The sequence below is a fragment of the Heloderma suspectum genome, chromosome 2 (genome assembly GCF_057233095.1).
Source record: "Heloderma suspectum isolate Gila_16-S chromosome 2, 16-S_ref, whole genome shotgun sequence".
Lineage (NCBI taxonomy): Eukaryota > Metazoa > Chordata > Lepidosauria > Squamata > Helodermatidae > Heloderma > Heloderma suspectum.
The window spans coordinates 232,255,582-232,277,754 of NC_139459.1; the positions used below are offsets into that span (position 1 = coordinate 232,255,582).

At 45.6% G+C, this 22,173-nt stretch overlaps 1 protein-coding gene across 1 annotated transcript in view; it reads left to right on the forward strand.

Annotated features, from left to right (window-relative positions):
* NOTCH3 (notch receptor 3) overlaps positions 1 to 22,173 on the forward strand; it is a 68,129-nt gene that overhangs the window by 42,065 nt on the left and 3,891 nt on the right. Inside the window, exons 18-32 of the mRNA XM_084838432.1 lie at positions 1,539 to 1,767; positions 2,648 to 2,849; positions 3,148 to 3,301; positions 4,232 to 4,416; positions 7,716 to 7,848; positions 8,367 to 8,618; positions 13,217 to 13,329; positions 13,967 to 14,490; positions 16,750 to 17,070; positions 18,153 to 18,301; positions 18,451 to 18,664; positions 19,707 to 19,791; positions 20,065 to 20,227; positions 20,415 to 20,719; positions 21,301 to 21,448. Coding sequence (XP_084694558.1) covers positions 1,539 to 1,767; positions 2,648 to 2,849; positions 3,148 to 3,301; positions 4,232 to 4,416; positions 7,716 to 7,848; positions 8,367 to 8,618; positions 13,217 to 13,329; positions 13,967 to 14,490; positions 16,750 to 17,070; positions 18,153 to 18,301; positions 18,451 to 18,664; positions 19,707 to 19,791; positions 20,065 to 20,227; positions 20,415 to 20,719; positions 21,301 to 21,448 — 3,177 coding nt within the window. The remainder of the gene's footprint in view (positions 1 to 1,538; positions 1,768 to 2,647; positions 2,850 to 3,147; positions 3,302 to 4,231; positions 4,417 to 7,715; positions 7,849 to 8,366; positions 8,619 to 13,216; positions 13,330 to 13,966; positions 14,491 to 16,749; positions 17,071 to 18,152; positions 18,302 to 18,450; positions 18,665 to 19,706; positions 19,792 to 20,064; positions 20,228 to 20,414; positions 20,720 to 21,300; positions 21,449 to 22,173) is intronic.

The window sequence follows — 22,173 nt, forward strand, 5'->3', positions numbered from 1 at the left end:
GAGGTAAAGGGGTCTCCCTTCCCGCTGCTTTGGAGCAACCATCCCCCCAGGGAAATGGAGTGGGCAGACCCCTCCCTCAGGGGGCTCTAGGCAGTTGTCATACCTGGAGTGCCAGTAGTTGTGATTTGCTCAGACAGGGCAAGCACAGTTTGTCCGACTCTGACAGCTGCTTACATTTGCTTGGAGGCTTCAATGTGCCAGACTAAGGGCTATTCCAATCTGTGTGAAGTTGGGTATATTCACTAGTATATCATATACTAAGAGTGATCACAGTTATCCAAGTGCCAGTCCTACGCTATCCACGCACAGGAGTGGGAGGTATTGACATGCTTGGGGAAACACATACTTTTTTCTTTTTTTTTTTTAGAGAAAAACTTCTACGGAGCAAACTCCCCCCCCCCCCTCCATTCAGGGCTGTGCATGCTTAGTAGCCATGGAATGCTGACTGACTAGAGTGGTGGTGGGGAACACAAGAGTGGGGGGAGGGGAAATGGAATAGAGTATCTTGGAAGAAGCATGGTTGATTGGCTGAGACACTGAACAGGAGCACTCCCATACTGCAACAATTGGCTGACACGTAACTCTAAACCATAGTTTAGCATTGCATGTTTGAACTTGAATAGAAGCAAAGCATCGGGCTCAAACACTCCCCCTCCCCTCTCCTCCCTCACAGCCAAGAAGAGAATGTTGGTAGAGTTCAGTTTTCCTTTCAAAGAATCCTGGCTTAGTGTTACACTTGAATCATGGATTCTGGTTTAAAACAATCTCTAGTTAGTTAAATAAGCCAGCATCTGAACCCATGGTTTGAAGCTGGCTTGTTCAGCAACTGACTAGAATTTGTTTTACAGCAGGATCTGTGGTTCAAATGTAATACTAAGCTGGGATTCTTTAAAAGTGAAACTAAACTCTGCCAAAGTCCTCCTCTTGGCAGTGTGGGAGGAGGTGCAGGGCGAGTATGAGCCCGATATGCTTTACTTGTATGCAGGCTTGTCCATGTACCACTAAACTATGATTTAGTGCAGGGGTGGGCAGCTTAGGGCCCTCCAGATCTTGTTGGCCTGCAACTCCCATCATCCCTCACCATTGGCTATGCTAGCTAGGGCTAATGGGAGTTGCAGTCCAACAATATCCAGAGGGCCACAGGTTGCCCATCCCTAGTTTAGTGTTACATGCAAACCAGTTCATTTTGTCGCAGGTCCCACTTGTACTACTTTTTAAAATTTGGACTTTTTTGGTAGGACTGGATTGAGTATAAAATGTAAGATAGGGTAAGCTGCTGAGTGTGAATGCAACTGAAGGCAAGTTAGGCAGACATACATCTCATTGGGACTGAACTATTTGGATGTAAGATCAGAGCGTATTAATGCATATGGTGTTCAGATACGCCTAACCTCTTCCATACTGCAGTCTCAGTGTTGTGGGCTAGAATGTCCTAGATTTTTTTCAGTACAGGAAGCTGAGCTCTCTGTATTAGGCATTCCTAGTAAAGTGTCAAGAGCTTGCCATACCCTTTTGAATATTCCCTTCGCTGCCGACAGATCCTTGCCTGAACGGCGGCTCCTGCCAGGATCTCATCAGTTCCTTCACATGCACCTGCCTGCCAGGCTTCATGGGCACCCGGTGTGCAACTGAGACCAATGAGTGCCTGAGCAACCCCTGCCACAATGGGGCTACCTGCACGGACTACGTCAACAGCTACACTTGCACCTGTGCACCAGGCTGGGCCGGCCTACACTGTGAGCACAATGTGCAGGACTGCACTGACAGGTGAGCCAGCCAAGATGGTTTCTCACGAGAGACAGTGACTTGTCTGGTGTCTATCTCATAGTTCAGATTGCTCAGTGGGCACAGCCTGCAGAATGGACACTAGGGCCCCATTTGTTTGAATGGCATGATGGTGGGGGTTATTTGGGAGGGTTGCCTTACTTCTCTACTTTCACATACTTTGCACTCTGGAGTGTGCTCCCCGCTTTCCCCTGTATGCCCATCCCTATGGAATAGTGTCTTTAGTGAAGTCATCTGAAGATTCTTGTCAGATCTCTCCTCTGCTTTTTAGGACAAAGTAGGAAGTAAGTAAGTTCGCAAAGTAAGAAAGAAGTAAGTTCTCATTATCAGGGACAGAGGCACCACAGCAAAGGGCAGAGTGGACTCTGTTCCAAGAATGTTCAGACAGAGAAGTGGTTCAGGAGTATACATGGTCCTCTTCAAAAAAACACTCTGTGCACCTGGCGCCTCTTTGTTTTGAACTACTCTGTCAGTGAAAACAGTGAGTTAGCTGTTGATGGGAACAAAGCCCAAGTCTGAAGGAAGCATTAGTTGGTCAAGAGTACCAAGAGCTAGACCTGAAGTTCCACTGGCTGTCAGTTTCAGGCAAACACAGTCCAGTGGGAAATAATACCCAGAAGTTGAGCAAGAAGGGGGATTAACCACTGGGTCCATCTGTAGACTTTCAGGATGGAGGTGGGGAGAGGTTCTTCTCACATCTTTCACCTAGAGTGGAAACCCCTCTAAGATATTGTTGGTCTGAGAAGCAAACCAGCATGGTAAGCCTGGAGGGGTAGGCCTGGCCTCTACTAAGGGATACTTAGGCCAGACAGCCTTGTTACTCCCTCTTTGACTTCTGACACCTTCGTCTGTGTTCTGACAGCTCCTGCTTCAATGGTGGAACGTGCTTGGATGGAGTGAATTCGTACACGTGCCACTGCCGTGCTGGCTTCACGGGCTCCCACTGCCAGCATGAGATCGATGAGTGCCAGTCGCAGCCCTGCCTCAATGGTGGTGTGTGCCAGGATGGTGTGCAGTCGTACCGCTGTACCTGCCTCCAGGGCTATACAGGTCCTCAGTGCCAGGTAATTGCCCCAAGCCTCAGTTGAAGGGGCTGAAGGCTATTTAGATCTTCAGGGCCTGTCTTTTGGGTAAGCCCAACCTCCACAGCCAAACCTGAGCCCATAGGCTTGGATGTGGTACTTGCCACAGTAACAAAACATACAAAACCAATGCAAAAGCCTTGCAGGTGGTCCACCAGGGAGGATGCAGCACAGAGGCACCCAGTGGGGATTGAGTAGGAGGGGGACTGGGTTTCATCACTGGCAGGCGCAGGATGCTTTTGTCTTGCCACACACTCTTGCTGTGTCCTGCCCCCTCCAGACTCTGCTGGATTTATGCAGTCGCTCCCCCTGCCAGAATGGTGGCCGTTGTGCGCAAATAGGCACCACCTTATCCTGCGATTGTCCTGGCGGCTGGACTGGTCGTTACTGTGACATCCCCAATGTTTCTTGTGAAGTGGTGGCTAGGAACCGAGGTAAGTGTGCCTTCTGCTCCAGGGCCAGTGAAATAAACACCTCCTTTCTGCTCTAAGAGGAGGCTGCCCCTTGCTCATTAATCCTGATATCTGAATTCTCAATGAAAATACCTGCGCAATGAGCTTGAAGGTACGTCCTTATCCATCCAGACTCCCCAGCATCACTGGCTTGAGCTTACTGGCTAAACTAATACAGGACTTTCAGAGTTGGCACAGTCTGTGTCACTTCCCTTCAGTGATGCTGGGACAACGTCCTCGGCTTCACTGGAACTCTAATCAATAGTTTGCTGTTCCCAGGGACATCCATAAAGGAATTATCTCCAGCCTATGAAGTTAAATAGCTTCCATGGTTCCTGGGAGCAAAACAAAAGCTGCAAGTATGACTTCATCCAGTGCTAGGTTCAGTATTAGCTATATTTGAGGCAGTGTTTATCATACCGATTTCAAAATAGTGTGATACTAGAGGGGACTAGAGAAGAATGGGAGCTTGGCAGGCAACATACAGAGGCAATTAAGAGGTGGTCTGGATTCCACAGTCCTACTGTGGCGTCATAGCATGTAGCACCCTCTTCTTTTTTTGGCCTCCTGCAACCATTTTATTTTATCTGTTAAATTTGTGTCCCATCTTTCCACCAAATAGCACTCATTACGATTATAAATAGACCCCTTAAACAGAGATGAAAATTATAATCTGACCTTGGAAACACTGGGAAGGTTTGTTCTTTCCCAGAAAAGTTTCTTTTGAAGTGGGGAGGGGAATAAATTGTAGCACTTTGTGCAAAGGCTTGGAGCAAGGTCTCAGGTTCTATTCCTGTTACTGACTGATGGTACAAACTTGTTCTTGGTGACTTTGTCTAATCCTCCATTGGAAGGGGGCATGGAGGATATGTGGTGGGCGCACAAGGTGTAATTCTCTTTTCCATGGGACAGGTGTGACCAAGGAGCAAGTGTGTCATTATGGTGGCCGTTGTGTGGATGCTGGCAATACTCACTACTGTATTTGCAAGAAAAGCTACACTGGCAGCTACTGTGAGAGTGAAGTCAACCACTGCCAACATAGCCTGTGCCGGAACGGGGGCAGCTGTCGCAGTTTTGTGGGAGGCTACGTCTGTGAGGTGAGGGAGACCGAGCACACAGTAGCCAGGGATCCTGGCTTCTCTTCTGAACTCTGGGAAAGGGGGTGAATTTTAATGACGAGGTGTGGGAGACCTATTTTATGGCTAAGTTTCAGTTCACAGCATGGCCACAAAACAGAGAGAAAGAAACTGGCACAAATCTACAACTTATTTTTTCAGTAATTTAATATGAACAAACAAAACCCTGAAAAAATTATTTCCCCCCAAAGTTTTATTCTATTGAGGAGGTCCCTTCACTAATAGGAATGATAAAGTTGTTTTCTTTTCCATTGCTGCAACTTCTGTTCACTTTGCTAGTAACTCTTGATGGTTGGTTGATTTAATTGGTTATACTTCCAAAGCACATTTCGAAATCTATACATATTGTTTGTTTTTAGCCACATCAGTGTTATATGTCAGCAATAAAATACATGGCATTGTTTCCCAGTTTCTCCGGAATTGTTCCTGTTGTAGCACCAGGCTAGGTCAAACCAATATACACAAACCGATGCTTGCAGACTTGACTAAATAAGAAGGAATGTTTTGTATAAAGCTGGTTAAATTCAGTGAAACAGAAAAAGAGAAGGAACATTTTAATCTGAGAATTAAAAACAAATGCCAGCTAGCTTTCTTAGAAATCTCACGCTGTTCAAAATTATGAAGGGTCTAACCCCAGGATGGGGAACCTGTGGCCCTCCAGATGTTGTTGGATTTCAACTCCCATCAGACAGCATGGCCAGTAAGGGTTGATGGGAGCTGTAGTTCAGCATCTGAAGAGCCACAAGTTCCGCATCCCTGCTCTAGCCATTCCAATCTCAGATGGCAAATCTATCAAACTCCAAAATCCACGTAGTCCTTTTTAAACATGCATTTTAAAATTAGATCAAAACGTGATTGATTTTTGATCCTTTTAAAAAGTAAACTCCAAATCTTAAAGTTCTTCACATTGTGCTGCATTTCTCAAATGATACACCCCTGAATTTATGATATAAAAGGTGTCCTAAATGCAAGTATTGGCAGAATGGGGGCTGTTGACACCCATTTTCTCAACAGATGCCAGTGTTATTCATTCCATCATCTTCTCTTGGATCTTTACATCTAAATACATGCTTCCATATTTCAAATTCTCCTAGTGCCCTAACCAAATGAAATAATAGGTTGATATATCACGTAAATAACTCTATATCCCATATCTGAAGGATTTGAGGCAGTATTAATTTCTTTCTTAAATGTTTTTTTACAGTCTTCCTTCTTAATCTAGGCTAAAGGTAATCAAAAGGATTAGTATTAATCTCTTCTGTGTGAAAACATTGCTCCACAGAGCTGTTTCAGAACAGCTTACAACATAAGAAACAGAAATGACTCTTTGATTTTGGTTCTTTTATAGAAAATGGCTAATATATGCACAGTCTTCATGAGCAGCAAGGACCCACAGCGGGCCTTGGGCTTGCACCGTCCCCCTCCCTTTTTCTCCTCCCATGCATCCAAAAGGAAGTATTTGGAAGCTTTTGTTTCCACTTCTAGTTAACTGCGGCTTGCAGTGGCATCTAAACCAGAAATAGTTAACTATGGTTAGTTTCAATAAGCCAGCTTCAGAAACCATGGTTTGAATTTGGCTTATTTGAAATTAACCATAGTTAGTATCGTCCCTGACGACATGACAAATCACGGTTAACCAAAATGTGAAAGTAAAGGCTTCTGAGGCCAAGGCACACTGTGGCTCCTTCCTGCTTGTACACATTGTGGTAAGCCATAGTTTAACCAGCATGATATGTGAGTGTAGCCTATGTGTGCTGCTTCTTGGGGGTTTTATTAGCCCAGACACATTTGTCAATCTTTCAATGCTATGTTTAGAACCTGAAATAAGGCATTAAACAAGAACAAATAAGCATGATAATTCACTCTTTGCTGTGGATACTCCTACCTAACCATGAGAGCTCTAATATATTCCAACAATAAGTGCCAGTCTTGATTTGTTGATACTCTGTTTCATAATTATGTTTATATGATTTGTCAAGCAGTCCTTGCATACAAAACTGACTACATTGTGCAATGTCTTACTATTTTAAAAGGCTCTTATAAACTGCTTCTGTGTTAATATGAATTTCTAATAAGTCTGGCTGATCTGTCTTTATCTTGTAAACTGAATGTTTACCAGACGTTTTTGTTAGGCGAAATAATCTTTCCATAGCTTTTAATGGGTTGATGGCGAAACCTACATTAACTACTGTTTTATTCTCTTTCTCTCCATCTGAAATCCCTATATTTATATAAAAAAGACCTTATAGCTCTTGCTAAACATTCAGTTACTAGAGCAAATAAGACAGCTCTGCCTTGTCCTCTAGCCATAACAAATTCTTATCTGCTAATATAAAATCATGCCAAAGAGAGAGGTGTGTTTTTAAAAGTCCTTGCCAAAATGGAGGCATTAATCCCACCTTTCAAAAATATCCATTTACACCTTTTTGGCAACTAAAGATAATAAGGCTATTGATGGCTGTGATTGATCTGTATTATTAATTATGGTTAATTTTTATTCTATGCTGCCTCAGTCTCCTTTTTTAGGTAGACTGATCTGTGTGTGTGTGTGTGTGTATATATATATATATATATATATATATCTTGGCATAATTTGTTAAAACCTGTTTGCCAAAAGTTCCATTAAGGTTTACTAATCTTGATTTAGCAAAGAAAAGGGATGATAAGACTTGACCCTTCAAGGATATTTCCCTTCCTTATGAAATAGTGTTATTTTTACCTATTTTTGAGTGTTAAGAGGAGCTAGTGTGGTGTAGTGGTTAGAGTGTTAGACTGGGACTCAGGACACCCGGGTTCTGGTGCCCACTCAGCCATGAAGCCCACTAAGTGGCTTTAAGCCAGTCACTGACTCTCAGCCTAACCTACCTCACAGAGTTGTTGTGAGGATAAAATGGAGAGGAGGACCGTGTAAACCCCCTTGGGTTCCTTGCAAGAGAAAAAAAGGAGGGATATAAATGTAATGATAAATAATAAATTAAGAAATTAAGAAAAGTACAGTTTTCTAGTAGAACCAAGAATAGGAAAGCTTTTAAAGGATCTGAATTCAAACTCGACTTTGTATACTGTATTTTAATGATTTTAGTTAACCGCCCAGAGAGCTTCGGCTGTGGGGTGATATAGAAATGCTGCTGCTGCTGTTGTTGTTGTTGTTGTTGTTACCGGCCTTCCCTTGCTCATTGCAGTCTTGTCTTGATCCTCTCTCTCTCTCTCTCTCTCTCTCTCTCTCTCTCCCTCTCTCCCCCCCCTCTCTCCCTCTCCAGTGCCCACTAGGCTTTGAGGGGGACAACTGTGAGTACGATACTGATGAGTGTCAGTCACACCCTTGCCAGAATGGAGGGACTTGCATCGACCTCATTGGTCGCTACATTTGTTCCTGTCCACCAGGAACTCTGGGTAAGCGCTAGCTCTTGGGGTAGGGAAACTGTTTCTATGTGAAGGTTATTGTTATTAGCAGGAAAGTACAAGAAAAGGGGAAAGAGCTTTAGGTTTTGCCAGTGCCGTTTTGAGTTAGATTCCTCCGTGAACAGTATGAGGAGGAGCTCTGGATTCCTCTTTGGGGCATAGGATGGAGAATATGGGCTCTGAGTTTTCCCAGGGCAGTTTTGAAGGAGGACAACCTCAGGATTGGTCCCGCTAGGGCAGAGGTGGGTAACCTGTGATCCTCCAGATGTTGTTTGACTCCATCCCCAGCTGGTCAGGGATGATAAGAGTGGTAGCCCAACATCTCTGGAGGGCCACAAGGTTGCCCACCCTTGCCCTGGAAAGAAAACACTAGCCCACTGTAGAGCACTATAATGGGTGGGTAATGAGTTCTTATCTCTCTGCAGATGCAGTTCAAGGGATGGGAGGAGGAGGTTTGGGCTTCCTACTGTTGGGATGTTTGGTGTGATGGCTTGTTGTTATCTCTATAGGCGTCTTGTGTGAAATAAACGAGGACGATTGTGCCATGAATCCTAACAGCCGCGTCCCCAAATGCCTCAACAATGGGACATGTACGGACAGAGTGGGTGGCTACCGATGCAACTGCCCCCCAGGCTTTACAGGCGAGCGATGTGAGGGAGACATAAATGAGTGCCAGTCCAACCACTGCCACCCACGCAACACACTTGACTGCGTTCAGGAAGCCAGTGACTACCAGTGCATTTGCAAGCCAGGCTACACTGGTGAGTGAGCGTACAAGCTAGGTTAATGTGGCGCGTGTGAGAGGCAGGGAAGAATGTGTGGACAGAGCTAGAGTGATGGGTAGGGGAGCCAGGCTAAAGTAAAGAACGGTGGGTAGGAAGAAGTTTGCAAGTTTTGCAAAATCATGGAGGAGCTATGTGAAGAGGGTACAGACTATTCTAGGCAGTTCCTTTTAGGCTATAGGCATACGCACATTTCTCTCTGCATCTGGCTTAGCAAGCAGCCCTAAAGTTTTAGATCACAAGCCCATGATTTCTTGGGAGAGCCTCAGTTGGCTAACCAGCTTCAGAAATTACAAAATGAACATACATGGTTCAGGGAGCCATGATAGATGTAGGTTCTGGTTTCTCTAGAGCTGCCCTGTTGCAGCAGCAGGCTGGCTCAAACCCATAGGCCAGGAAGAAGCTCACAGACGTGATTAAACAGAAAGAAAAAGTTTTATATATAGCCATTTGACTTCAGCGTAACAGCAGGAGAGGAATAAAAGGCATGAGCATTTGCTAGCTAGGTTTCTCTGAATTCCCATTCCACATGAATTGTTATACAGCCCTACGTGTTCTTCATGACAGGCCATCGCATCTGGGACAAAGTTGAGTTGTAAACAATTGTTTCTTTGCTGTGTTGTGAATCCCATGTGGTTGATTTGCTTTCCTACTTGCTTCATCTCTCCTCATAATGCTGGTTGATAGCAACTCCCCCCCCAATGTTCTCTGACATCCTGTTGTACTTTTCACACTGGATGCTTAGCATTCTTTGCTCTGTGGGGGATTTCTAGCCTGACACAACTACTTGTGCTGTAGTATCTTACCACTGTAGTATAACTGACGTACAAATGTAGTATCTTACAGTTCTGTAGTATTATTATAGCAGGGATGGGCAACTTGTGGCTCTCCAGATGTTTTGGCCTACAACTCCCATCAGCACCAGCCAGCATAGCCAGTGGTAAGGGATCATAGGAGTTGTAGGCCCAAAAAATCCAGAGGGCCACAAGGTGCCTTGTGTTGTTCAGTCGTTCAGTCGTGTCCGACTCTTCGTGACCCCATGGACCATAGCACGCCAGGCCTTCCTGTCCTGCGCTCTCTCCCGGAGCGTGCTCAAGTTCATATTCATTGCATCAGTGATGCTATCTAGCCATCTCATCCTCTGCCGTCCCCTTCTCCTTTTGCCTTCAGTCTTTCCCAGCATCAGGGTCTTTTCCAGGGAGTTTTCTCTTCGCATTAGGTGGCCAAAATATTGGAGCTTCAGCTTCATTATCTGTCCTTCCAATGAGCACTCAGGGTTGATTTCCTTTAGGATGGACTGATTTGACCTCCTTGCAGTCCAGGGGACTCGTAAGAGTCTTCTCCAGCACCACAGTTCGAAAGCATCGATTCTTCGGCGCTCAGCCTTCCTTATAGTCCAGCTCTCACAGCCATACATTACTACTGGGAAAACCATAGCTTTGATTAGACGGACCTTTGTCGGCAAGGTGATGTCTCTGCTTCTGACTATGCTGTCTAGGTTGGCCATAGCTTTCCTCCCAAGGAGCAAGCGTCTTTTAATTTCATGGCTACAGTCACCGTCTGCGGTGATCTTGGAGCCCAAGAAAGTAAAATCTGTCACTGCTTCCATTTCTTCCCCTTCTATATGCCAGGAAGTGATGGGGCCAGATGCCATGATCTTCGTTTTTTTAATGTTGAGTTTCAAACCAGCTTTTGCACTCTCCTCTTTCACCCTCAACAAGAGGCTCTTGAGATCCTCTTTGCTTTCTGCCATTAGGGTGGTATCGTCTGCATATCGGAGGTTGTTGATAATTCTCCCAGCAATCTTAATTCCGACCTCTGATTCATCCAACCCGGCATTTCTCATGATGTACTCCGCATATAAGTTAAATAAGCAGGGTGACAATATGCAGCCTTGTCGTACTCCTTTCCCAATTTTGAACCAATCGGTTGTTCCATGTCTGGTTCTTACTGTTGCTTCTTGACCCTCGTACAGGTTTCTCAGGAGACAGGTAAGGTGGTCTGGTACTCCCATCACTTTAAGAATTTGCCACAGTTTGTTGTGATCCACACAATCAAAGGCTTTAGCGTAGTCAATGAAGCAGAAATAGACGTTTTTCTGGAATTCTCTTGCTTTCTCCATGATGCAGCGAATGTTGGCGATTTGATCTCTAGTTCCTCTGCCTCTTCTAAACCCAGCTTGTACTTCCGGTAGTTCTCGGTTCGCGTACTGCTGAAGCCTAGCTTGTAGGATTTTGAGCATCACCTTGCTGGCATGTGAAATGAGCGCAATTGTGCGGTAGTTTGCACACTCTTTGGCGTTGCCCTTCTTTGGAATTGGAATGTAAACTGACCTTTTCCAGTCTTGTGGCCACTGTTGAGTGTTCCAGATTTGTTGGCATATTGAATGCAGCACTTTAACAGCATCATCTTTTAGGATTTTAAATAGCTCGGCTGGAATACTGTCATCTCCGCTAGCTTTGTTGTTACTAATGCTTCCTAAGGCCCACTTGACTTCACTCTCGAGGATGTCCGGCTCAAGTTCAGTGAGCGCACTATCATGGCTATCAGGGACATTCAGATCTTTCCTGTATAGTTCTTCTGTGTATTCTTGCCACCTCTTCTTAATCTCATCTGCTTCTGTTAGGTCCCTGCCTTCTTTGTCCTTTATCATGCCCGTCTTGGCACAAAACGTTCCCTTGAGATCTCCGATTTTCTTGAAGAGATCTCTAGTCTTTCCCATTCTGTTGTTTTCCTCGATTTCTTTGCATTGTTCATTTAAGAAGGCCTTCTTGTCTCTCCTTGCTATTCTCTGGAACTCTGCATTCAGTTGGGTATATCTTCCCCTTTCTCCCTTGCTTTTCGCTTCCCTTCTTTCGTGAGCTACTTGTAAAGCCTCATCAGACAGCCACTTTGCTTTCTTGCATTTCTTTTTCTTTGGGATGGATTTCGTTGCTGCCTCCTGAACGATGTTACGGACCTCTGTCCATAGTTCCTCAGGCACTCTGTCTATCAGGTCTAATCCCTGAAATCTATTCCTCACCTTCACTGTATATTCATCAGGGATATGATTTAGGTCATACCTGAACGGTTTAGTGGTTTTCCCGACGTTCTTCAATTTAAGCCGAAATTTTGCAAGAAGCAGCTCATGATCTGAGCCACAGTCAGCTCCAGGTCTTGTTTTTACTGACTGTATGGAACTTCTCCATCTTTGGCTGCAAAGGACATAATCAATCTGATTTCGATATTGACCATCTGGTGACGTCCATGTGTAGAGTCGCCTCTTGTGCTGTTGGAAAAGAGTGTTTGCTATGATCAGCATGTTCTCTTGGCAAAACTCTATTAGCTTTTGTCCTGCTTCATTTTGTACACCAAGGCCATGCCTGCCTGTTATCCCGGTGATTTCTTGACTTCCTACTTTAGCATTCCAATCCCCTATGATGAAGAGGACATCTTTTTTTGGTGTTAGTTCTAGAAGGTGTTGTAGGTCTTCATAGAACCGATCAACCTCAGCTTCTTCGGCCGCAGTGGTTGGGGCATAGACTTGAATTACTGTGATGTTGAATGGTTTGCCTTGGATTCGTACTGAGATCATTCTATCATTTTTAAGATTGTACCCCAGTACTGCTTTTCCCACCCTTTTGTTGACTATGAGTGCTAGTCCATTTCTTCTAAGGGATTCTTGCCCACAATAGTAGATATGATGGTCACCTGAATTAAATTCGCCCATGCCTGTCCATTTTAGTTCGCTGATTCCCAAGATGTCAATGTTCAATCTTGCCATCTCATGTTTGACCACCTCCAGCTTACCTTGATTCATTGATCTGACATTCCAGGTTCCTAAACAATATTGTTCTTTACAGCATCGGATTTTCTTTTCACCACCAGACACATCCACAGCTGAGTGTCCTTTCGGGTTTGGCCCAGCCGCTTCACTCTTTCTGGCGCTACTTGGAAATACCCTCTGCTCTTCCCCAGTAGCATATTGGACACCTTCCGACCTGAGGGGCTCATCTTCCGGCGTCATATCTTTTAGCCTTGTGATACGTTCCATGGGGTTTTCTTGGCAAGAATACTGGAGTGGGTTGCCATTTCCTTCTCCAGTGGACCACATTTTGTCAGAACTCTCTGCCATGACCTGTCCGTCTTGGGTGGCCCTGCACGGCATAGCTTATGGCTTTACTGAGTTACGCAAGCCCCTTCGCCACAACAAAAGCAACTGTTTTCCTGAGGTCACAAATTGTTACACACCTGCAAGATTTTGAGGCCATCACAGTTTCATGACAGGAGATCCATGCGACATATAACTGGTCTCCCGTGTATATGTGTTAGGGCTCAAGTGCAGGCTAGTGGGTGCATGTGGTTCTGGCTATTCAGTGAAATGTGCATTTGTGTGCTGAATGTGTATGTCAACTGGGTTTCTTTGGGGACAGATGTGTGCGAGAGGGGAAAGAATATGTGAAGGGAAAGAATGCCAGCTGCAGGAACTGGTACTACAACATGAGGCCAGATGTGGTAGGGTGATGGCTCTGCTCTGTTGGAGTGTGCATGGAATTATGGACAAGACTCCACCAGAGAAACTCTTTTTCTTCTCCTAGGCCGTCACTGCAAGAATATTGTGAATGCGTGCGAGTCTCAGCCTTGCCAGAATGGTGGACAGTGCAAGCTGGCAGTAAACTTGCCTCTAGGGTACACCTGCCATTGCCCCCGGGTAAGTGCCCCAGCTATGCAGGGTAAGGGCATGTCTGTGCACAAGAAGGGGTGAATGCATCTCCTGCACACACACATTGCAAGAGACTGCAAACGTTAGGGGGGTGATGGCAATGATTGGGAGGGGTGAGGGAACTGTAAGGTGGAGATGTTGAAGCTGTTGTATGCGTGTATTTCAGTACCTACTAAGAAGGGTTTTTTTTTCCATTGACATTTTTTAGTAGAGAGTGTAGTGTTCTCCAGTGGAAAGCTTACTGTGGGAAGGAGTTCTATTTCCATTTGGGGAAGGGTGGGACACAATTCTGTAGCATGATCGTGTCTTACTTTGGAGTTGTGGATTCCAGTTATGATTCCTGTAAGAGAAGTGAGGTGCAATACTGTAGCAAGAGGCAGAGTTCTAACACAGCTAACAAGGGAGACTGTGATGGTGAGCCTGGTCCTGGAGGGTTAGAGGTATGAAAAGGTCACGCTTGTGGGCAGGCCTAGATCTTTTGTAGGGGGGAGGATTTTCTTACCAGTGTGAGGGTAGTAAGTTGAGAGAGACTGCCCAAGGCTTTCTCTTGCTCGACTAGCAATTGGAGGGTTTTCTGGGTTTGGCTGGCTTCCTTATACTAACTCCCCCTATTGTCCCTTTCCAGAGCTATTCAGGCCTCAACTGTGAACGCAGTGTGCTCTCCTGCCGAGAGCTCTTCTGCTTCAACGGTGGCACCTGCCGGACCTCAGTGCTGGGTGCTCGTTGTTATTGCTCTCATGGGTGGGCTGGACCTGACTGCCGCCTGCGTGCCAACAGCAGCTGTGCAAGCATGCCCTGCCACAATGGGGGTGCCTGCCATGAGATTGCCACACCCCCTTATTTCCAGTGCCTTTGTATGGGTGACTTCTCAGGCCTTCTCTGCCAGACTCCTCAGCCCCCGGAACCCCGTTGCCCGCTGGAGGAGTGCGCTGCAAAGGCTAAGGACAACTACTGCGACAAGATGTGCAACAGCCCAGCCTGTCACTGGGACGGGGGTGACTGCTCCCTGTTGGTGGATGACCCCTGGAAGCAATGCAAGAGACCCCAGTGCTGGCAGTACTTCAACAACAGCCAGTGTGATGAGCTGTGCAACACCGTCGAGTGCCTCTATGATAACTTTGACTGCAAGAGCCGCGAGCGCACCTGCAAGTGAGTCCTGTCACTGCCCCTCGAGGAGGGGAGGCCTCCAGTTGTGTATATTATGCCAGAGTCTCTTTTTTTAAAATATATTTTTATTTATTTTATCTTTATAAATGAAATAAACAATACCAAAATTACCAACAACCTGATCAATACTACAATTTCCCAACAATACAATATTCTGATGAGGACACCACAATAACAAAAGAGGAGGAAAAAGAAAAAAAGGAAAAGGGAGGAGGAAAGGAAGTGAAGAAAAGAGAAGATTCTTTCCCCTTCCCTCCCCCTCCCTCTCTCCCTCCCCTTTAAAGAATTGAGTTTAAACTTCAATACCCCCCGGCCTCCAATGCCATTCTATTTTAAAAACTATATAACCTTAACAATCTTACAGTTTAATAAACAACCTTACATTTCAATATCATATCATCAATCTTATATCAAAGAAACAGGTCTACAATTCATTCCCAGAAGCCATCATCATCATCATCATTATAAAATATATAGTGTTATATAATAATAAAACTTAATATAAACCTTCAACAGTCAGTAATATATTTTATACTAGATATATTATCTATTTTGAAATAAAAAATGTAAAGAAAAGCAAGAAAAGATGAAAGAGAATAAATGAATATATGTATAACCATTTATTTTCTGAGCTAGCCTGGATCATGTAGACTAAACACAAACAGTTAACAAAGCTTGTTTAAAGATTCCAGTTCAGGGGGCTGTAACAGAAATTTCACGCATTTTTATGTTCAGCCATGCCTCTGCCATTTCATGATTTAAAAACTTCTTCATCTGACCTTCAGACACAATACAAAGTGTAGCAAGATATTTTAAGTAATATTGTAAGTTCATTTGTTTTGCCATATTTTTTGCTTTGATAAATTGCCTTCTTTTATTCGCCACCTCTTTGATGTAGTCTGGAAATAACATAACTTTATCTTGTTTCCAGGAAAGGCTTCCACCCTCTCTTGCCAAACGCAGGATATAATTCTTTGTGGAGACTTTTGCAAATTGGACTATGATCGTGTAGTCAGTCCCTTTAGCATTTGGCACACAAAATGCCTGCTCAATATCAAGTAAATAATCAGATGGGATAGGGAGTATCTCATGCAAAAGTTTATCCACAAAAATAGGCAATTTTATATCATTAGACAAATTTTTAATCCCAATAATACGTACATTGGATCTCCTCGTGAAGGCCTCCAGTTGAGAAATTCTATCAGAGGCATTTTTAAAACACTTTTGTGTCGTAGTTTCATTTCCTGCTACTTGGTCTTCTGGCTCATTAATTTTTGTGTCCGTTTTTTGCCATGACGCATTAATTAAATCTACAGCTCCTTGCAAGGCAGTGATGGAATTTTGGATTAAATCCAACCTTTTGGCTTGCTCCGTAAATTGCGAAGATAAAGTCTTTATAAGAGTAAATAATTCCCCTATATCTTCTGTTCTCGAAACCTTTGACACAGGGGGTGGGGGGGGGAGTTGATGCCAGCTCTTTCTTCTCGGCGCAGTCATGTTTCTCTCAAACAGATCTTGCAGGTCCTCAGATGTTCTCAAATGTGTTAACATTTCTTAAATCATCCCTCAGAAGTTGTTGATATTTCTTAAAGCATATATTATTATGGAACACGTCAGTCCTGTGTTCTCCTAGGAAATAGGAGTCTCAGTACAGCTTTTTGCATTGGTAAAGCTCTGGAGAGATAATCCTGGAATCCAGCCCTCCCCAATATCTCGAGGGGGGTACTTTTCTCCAAGATGTTATCCAGATGTTGCCTTGCCCCCCCTTTAATTCCGGGGGGAATGAAAAGGTTTTTCAACCTTTTAAAAAGCTGTTTGAGAACGCTCCCATGGAGAACCTATGGGATGCTACCAGAGCGACACTGGTTCCAACTGGAAGACTATTATGCCAGAGTCTCTTGATACCGAGGAAATGTTGGGTCCTACCCCAGGTTAACCAAATGAGAGAGCAGACCTTCTTACCTTTGGTACAGGGATGCTGTGCACATGCCTTTGGCGCCCTACATATGTCCTAACCTAAGAGAGCTATGCATTTCTGCAGCTCCCTATGTTCCACTCCTAACACAGGCAAGTTTCTGTGCTAGTTGTGTGGATCATATGTAGAGGGAATCCCCTGGAGGACCACAATGCTTTGTGATCCTCCCTCATTGGGGAGTAGCAGTGCACAAGGGAGTTGTATTCTGGGTTGGCACTGGATCTGCTTTGGCAAAAGTTCGTAAGTTTCATCTCCTCCTTCCACAGCCCTGTTTACGAAAAATACTGCTCAGATCACTTTGCGGACGGGCGTTGTGACCAGGGCTGTAACAATGAAGAATGTGGCTGGGATGGGCTGGATTGTGCCCAGGAAGTGCCCGAACACTTGGCAAGTGGTGTTTTGGTCATCACTGTGCTGCTACACCCTGATGAGCTGCTCCGCACAAGCACCATCTTCCTGCAGAAGCTGAGTGCCATTTTGCGAACCTCCCTGCGATTCCGCCTCGATGAAAATGGGAACTATATGATCAAGCCATATTATGGGACTGGGGGTCGAAAACGCAGGGAACTTGGCCAAGAGATTATTGGGTGAGTCATAATGAGGAGCCAAAGGGAAGAGAGGGATTTGGGAAGCTGGCTAAATGAGCTTCTGTGGTATTTCGTAGGATTCTGGGCTCGGTGTTCATTGTATATGAAGGGCTTAAATGGCAAGGAGAGGCAGTTCAGCGAGACTATTTCCCCAACTACCTTCACACGCAAAAAGGTTCTTGTGAAAGTACTGAACTGACCAGAGCCTTCCATGAGGCAGAATGAGGTGGCCACCTCAGGTGGCAGATGTCGGGGGCAGGGAGTAGCGGTGAGATGTTGGAGGGCAGAGCTGTGCGTGCCACATGGCCTGCGCCGCACCCCCAAGCAAGCCGGCTGCCCTCAGATGCAGTGGAAGATGCTCACTGGTCTCAAAGTAAGAGTCAGCTGTCAGTCTGGTCAGCTTCGAGACGTGGAACGGGAAGGTCTGCCATCTTGTCTGCCTCAGGCAGCAAAATGTGCTGGGCTGGCCGTGGAACTGAACTGCACGTCTGACAAAGTGACCAGAAAAGGTTTTAGAGGCGAATATTGGATTTTACAGTGATAAATTGGCATAACTAGGTGGGGATTCATCCAAGCATTCTCAAAGAACTCCAATATGATATTACTCCAGCAATGACCCTGATGCATAATTTCCTTGGCTACCAAATTACTGGAAAGTGGCTAATGAAATTCCTTTAAAAATATATTCATTTTAAAAAGCAAGTCCCTGAGGTGATGCTGGATCACTGGAGGTCTGATGTTAAACCCAAGCAAATAGATTGCATACAAAGTTACAAACAAATGGGATCAATGTGTTAAGGGAAAGCAGACATGCTTTTAGGAAAGGAAGATCATGCCTCACAAATGCATTGGAGCTCTTCAGGCAAGTGATGCATCTGGGAGTAATGGTGATCTCACTCATAATGTGCTCATAGAAATGCCTCCGTTAAGATCAAGTGTGGAAAGCCTGACCTTTTCAGGCACTGAAGGCTGAATGGGGAATGGAATTCTTTGTAGAGATGGCTGACTTGCCTTGCCCTAGCATGATGTATGGGGCTATAGGAGGAGCTCTTGGCCCTTGTAACACCCATCACTTTTTCCAGGTCTCAGGTTACTCTTGAGATTGATAACCGCCTCTGCTACCAAGCCTCCGACAAGTGCTTCCCTGATGCAGAAAGTGCCGCTGACTATCTTGCTGCCTTGTCAGCTGTAGAGCGCCTCGAGTTCCCATACCCCCTCAAGGCTGTGAAAGGTGAGGTTCCTGCCGTACTCGATGGGGGTGGGGTGGGGCCCTTGGAAGAAGCAGGTTTTGCCCAGGTTGGCTTTGTTTTTTCGTTCTCTCTTCGAAATGTATAGCAAGTTACTGAGGAGCCTCCTAATCGAGTGGCATTGCTTCTGCAGGTGAAAAGATTGACGAGCAGGGCTCACTCAAGCTGGTGCCATTGCTGGTGGTAGCAGCCTTGATTCTCCTGGTGATCCTGGTGCTGGGTGTGTTGGTGGCACGACGCAAAAGGGAGCATAGCACCCTCTGGTTTCCCGAAGGCTTCAGTCTGAAGAAAGAGAGTAGCAACAAGAATCGGCGTGATCCTGTGGGTCAGGATGCATTGGGCATGAAGTAAGGTGCTCTCATTTACTCAGGTGCTGGCCACAGTAAATCCCCACTCCCTGTTGCAGAGACATGTAAATACATTCACAAAAGTTACTCGCCAGAAAGAAAACCCATTAGCCTCCTAAGAGCTTAGCAGCCTGCATTTCTGTGCTGGCCGTAGAGGAGGGGAATCCCCCTCCTTCGCAGCCAGTGTGGCTACCAAGCTCTTAGCAGGCTAGTAAATAAATGTGACACCAAGTGGACTGGCCCAGGAGGGATACATTATTCTGCTCCCTACCCCACTCCTGCTTTATTTCTGTGCTGGCTGTGGAGGAAGAGACATTTTTTCTCTGCAGTGAGCGTGGTAAGCAAGTGGGCTAGTGGAGGAAGGAACTGTTTCTCTGCCAGCCTGCTCACTCATCTGCATAGAACTCTATGCACTCGCCTGCATGGAATTCCTGATTGCCTATGGCTGCCTGGCAAGTTGTTTAAATACACAACAGCTGTAGCAGGTTTGCAGCTGCTGCAGAGGATGCTCAGTTGCAGCTTTCCATGATCGAATTGCACTTCCAGAAGTATTTCATTTAGCTGATGGAGAAGTGTGTATGTATGTGTGTGTGTGTGTGCGCGCGAGCAGGCAGGCAGGCAAAAGCAAGATAGTGTAAACCACTTACCTCTGTGACTCCCCTGCAGTACCATCTGCCTTCACTGTGTATCTGGAATGAGCTCCCTAGTGAGGTTCGCCTGGCACCTACATTGTATTCCTTTCGGCGCCAGGTGAAGACCTTTTTATTTTCCCAGGCATTTTAGCATTTTAGCTTTCTAAACTTTTAGCTTTGCTGTTTTAAATCTGTATTTTAAACTCCTGCACTACTGCTAGGTTTTATTGTGGTTGTATTGTTATATTGTGGTTTTAATGTTCTATATATTTTAAATTGTTTTATTGTGTGCTGTTTGGTTTTAATTTTTGTGAATTGCCCAGAGAGCTTCGGCTATTGGGCAGTATAGAAATGAAATGAAATGAATAAATAAACAAACAAACAAACAAACAAATCTTCCCCCCCTGCAGGAATATTTGCAAAGGGGAGAGCTTAATACCGGACAGCTCAGAAGACTGGCTAGAAGTTGAGTGCCCGGAGGCCAAGCGCCTAAAGGTATTGCCTGCTCCTTTTGAGACTCAAGAACAGAAGCTGCAAAGGGATTCCAGTTCTTCTTTGGAGCTCTTTGCTGCCTTCACCCATCCCTCCCTGTCTTCATCCTGGCACTGATACTTGTATGGCTCTCTACCAGTCTACTGTGGGCCTGGCTCATTTGGAGTTTCCCAGCAAAGGGCACTGGAAGCAGCAATGAAGTCATTTGATGCAGCATGTGAATAGAGGCAGGTGGCTTTCCATGATAACTTACAGGCTTGTGTTCTTGTCTGCCAGGTGGAGGAGCCAGCCATGGACTGTGAAGACCCAGTGGACTGCCGCCAATGGACACAGCACCACTTGGTGGCAGCAGACATCCCCATGCCACCATCTATGGCCCTGACACCGCCCCAGGGTGAATTTGATACTGACTGCATGGACGTCAATGTCCGTGGGCCAGGTCAGTGGGCGTTGGTTGTGTTGCATGGGGACTCCAAGCCCCAGTACAACACCTGATGTACAGAGTTGGTCTGTGGCCTTCTTTCTCATGCAGCAAGCCCCAGCATGCTTTGCTGTAGTCTAAATTGATACTATATGAAGAGAGAAGAAGCAGAGCAATTATTTATTTATTTGGGATCTCCTTCCAGATGGTTTCACGCCACTTATGTTGGCCTCCTTTTGTGGTGGTGGCATGGAAACTGATATGGCTGAGGAAGAAGAAGCAGACGACTCCTCTGCCAACATCATCTCAGACCTAATCTGCCAGGGGGCTAACCTGAGTGCCCAGACAGACCGCACAGGTGAGACTGCACTGCACTTGGCTGCCAGATATGCACGGGCAGATGCTGCCAAGCGTTTGCTGGATGCTGGTGCTGATACCAACGCGCAGGACAACACAGGACGTACACCGCTTCATGCTGCTGTGACTGCTGATGCCCAGGGGGTCTTCCAGGTGAGTGTTGTCCTGACAATACACCCTTTCTCTTCTGATGGACCAATGGAGCCTTTTTAACCCTAGATATTTATCCTTCCCAGTATTATCAGCTCCCTTGGTCACATTAATGGTAACTCAGTTCCCATTTTCAGTGAAGGATCACTGTTTATTTTATTATTGCATTTATATCCCGCCTTTTTTCCTCTTGCAAGGAACCCAAGGTGGCTTACATTATCCTCCTCCTCTCTGTTGTATCCTCACAACAACAACCCTGTGAGGTAGGTTGGGCTGAGAGTCTGTGACTGGCCCAAAGTCACCCAGTGAGCTTCCATGGCCGAGTGGGGACTAGAACCCAGATCTCCTGGCTCCCAGTCCGTCACTCTCACCACTACACTACACTGGCTCTCCAGTGATGTGATGGTTACCACCTAGGAGTTGTCTTTGTGTCATCAATCCATTATCTCCCTTGGGACACTACGGAAAGTTAGCCCTGGCTGTACTTCCCATTGAGAACATCAGAACTGTGTACAGTGTTACTGTGCTGCTTTGGATGGTGTGTTTAGCTCTGTTCCCACCTAACAGCCCACTACTGTTGACAGATACTGATTCGAAATCGGTCTACAGACCTGGATGCCCGGATGGGGGATGGTTCAACTGCACTGATTCTGGCAGCCAGGCTGGCAGTGGAGGGCATGGTGGAGGAACTGATCGCCTGCCATGCTGATGTCAATGCTGTGGATGAGCTGGGTAAGTAGCCCCCAGAGTGAATTGGCTTGTTCCAGAGCCTGGCTAGGTCTGTGACTTGACTCCTTTACTTGGCTATTCTCCATTACTGTCTTTATTTTTTTAATTATTTAATCATGTAAGAGTTTTTGTTTTCACCTGCCTGTTACTAATTGTTATGCATCAAAAGCAGACTGCAATCAGGGTGTGTTTTTTTTAAAACGCAAACAGTGATGAAGCCATATGTATCTCCCTGGGGAGGGAGTTCCAGAGGTGTGGAGCCACCACTGAGAAAGCCCTGTCCCTAGTACTTGTCAGCCTAATGGCTCTTGCTGGTGGGCCAGAGACACTGATCTTGATGCTTGGGCAGGCTCATACGGGTGTAGGCCTTCGTTCAGATACTGTGGTCCCAAACCATTTTAGGTCTTTAAAGGCTAAAACCAGCACCTTGAATTGGCTCCGGAAACTAACAGGCAGCCAGTGTAAATAATACAGTATAGGACTAATACGATCCAAGCACCTCCCGCCCTCCAGTGTTTTAGCTGCTGCATTCTGTGCCATTTTCCACTACGTTCCACTATAGGTTTTTAGGAAGCTTCCTCATAACTGCATTTGCAAACGTATGCCAAATTGATTTTACAGATGCACAGAGGCAGAGGTGCAGACACACTTGTAGACACACACCCTGAACTTCCAATCTGATTATGCTGGACTAGAGATGTAAAATTTCCAGAAATTTTGAAGCCACG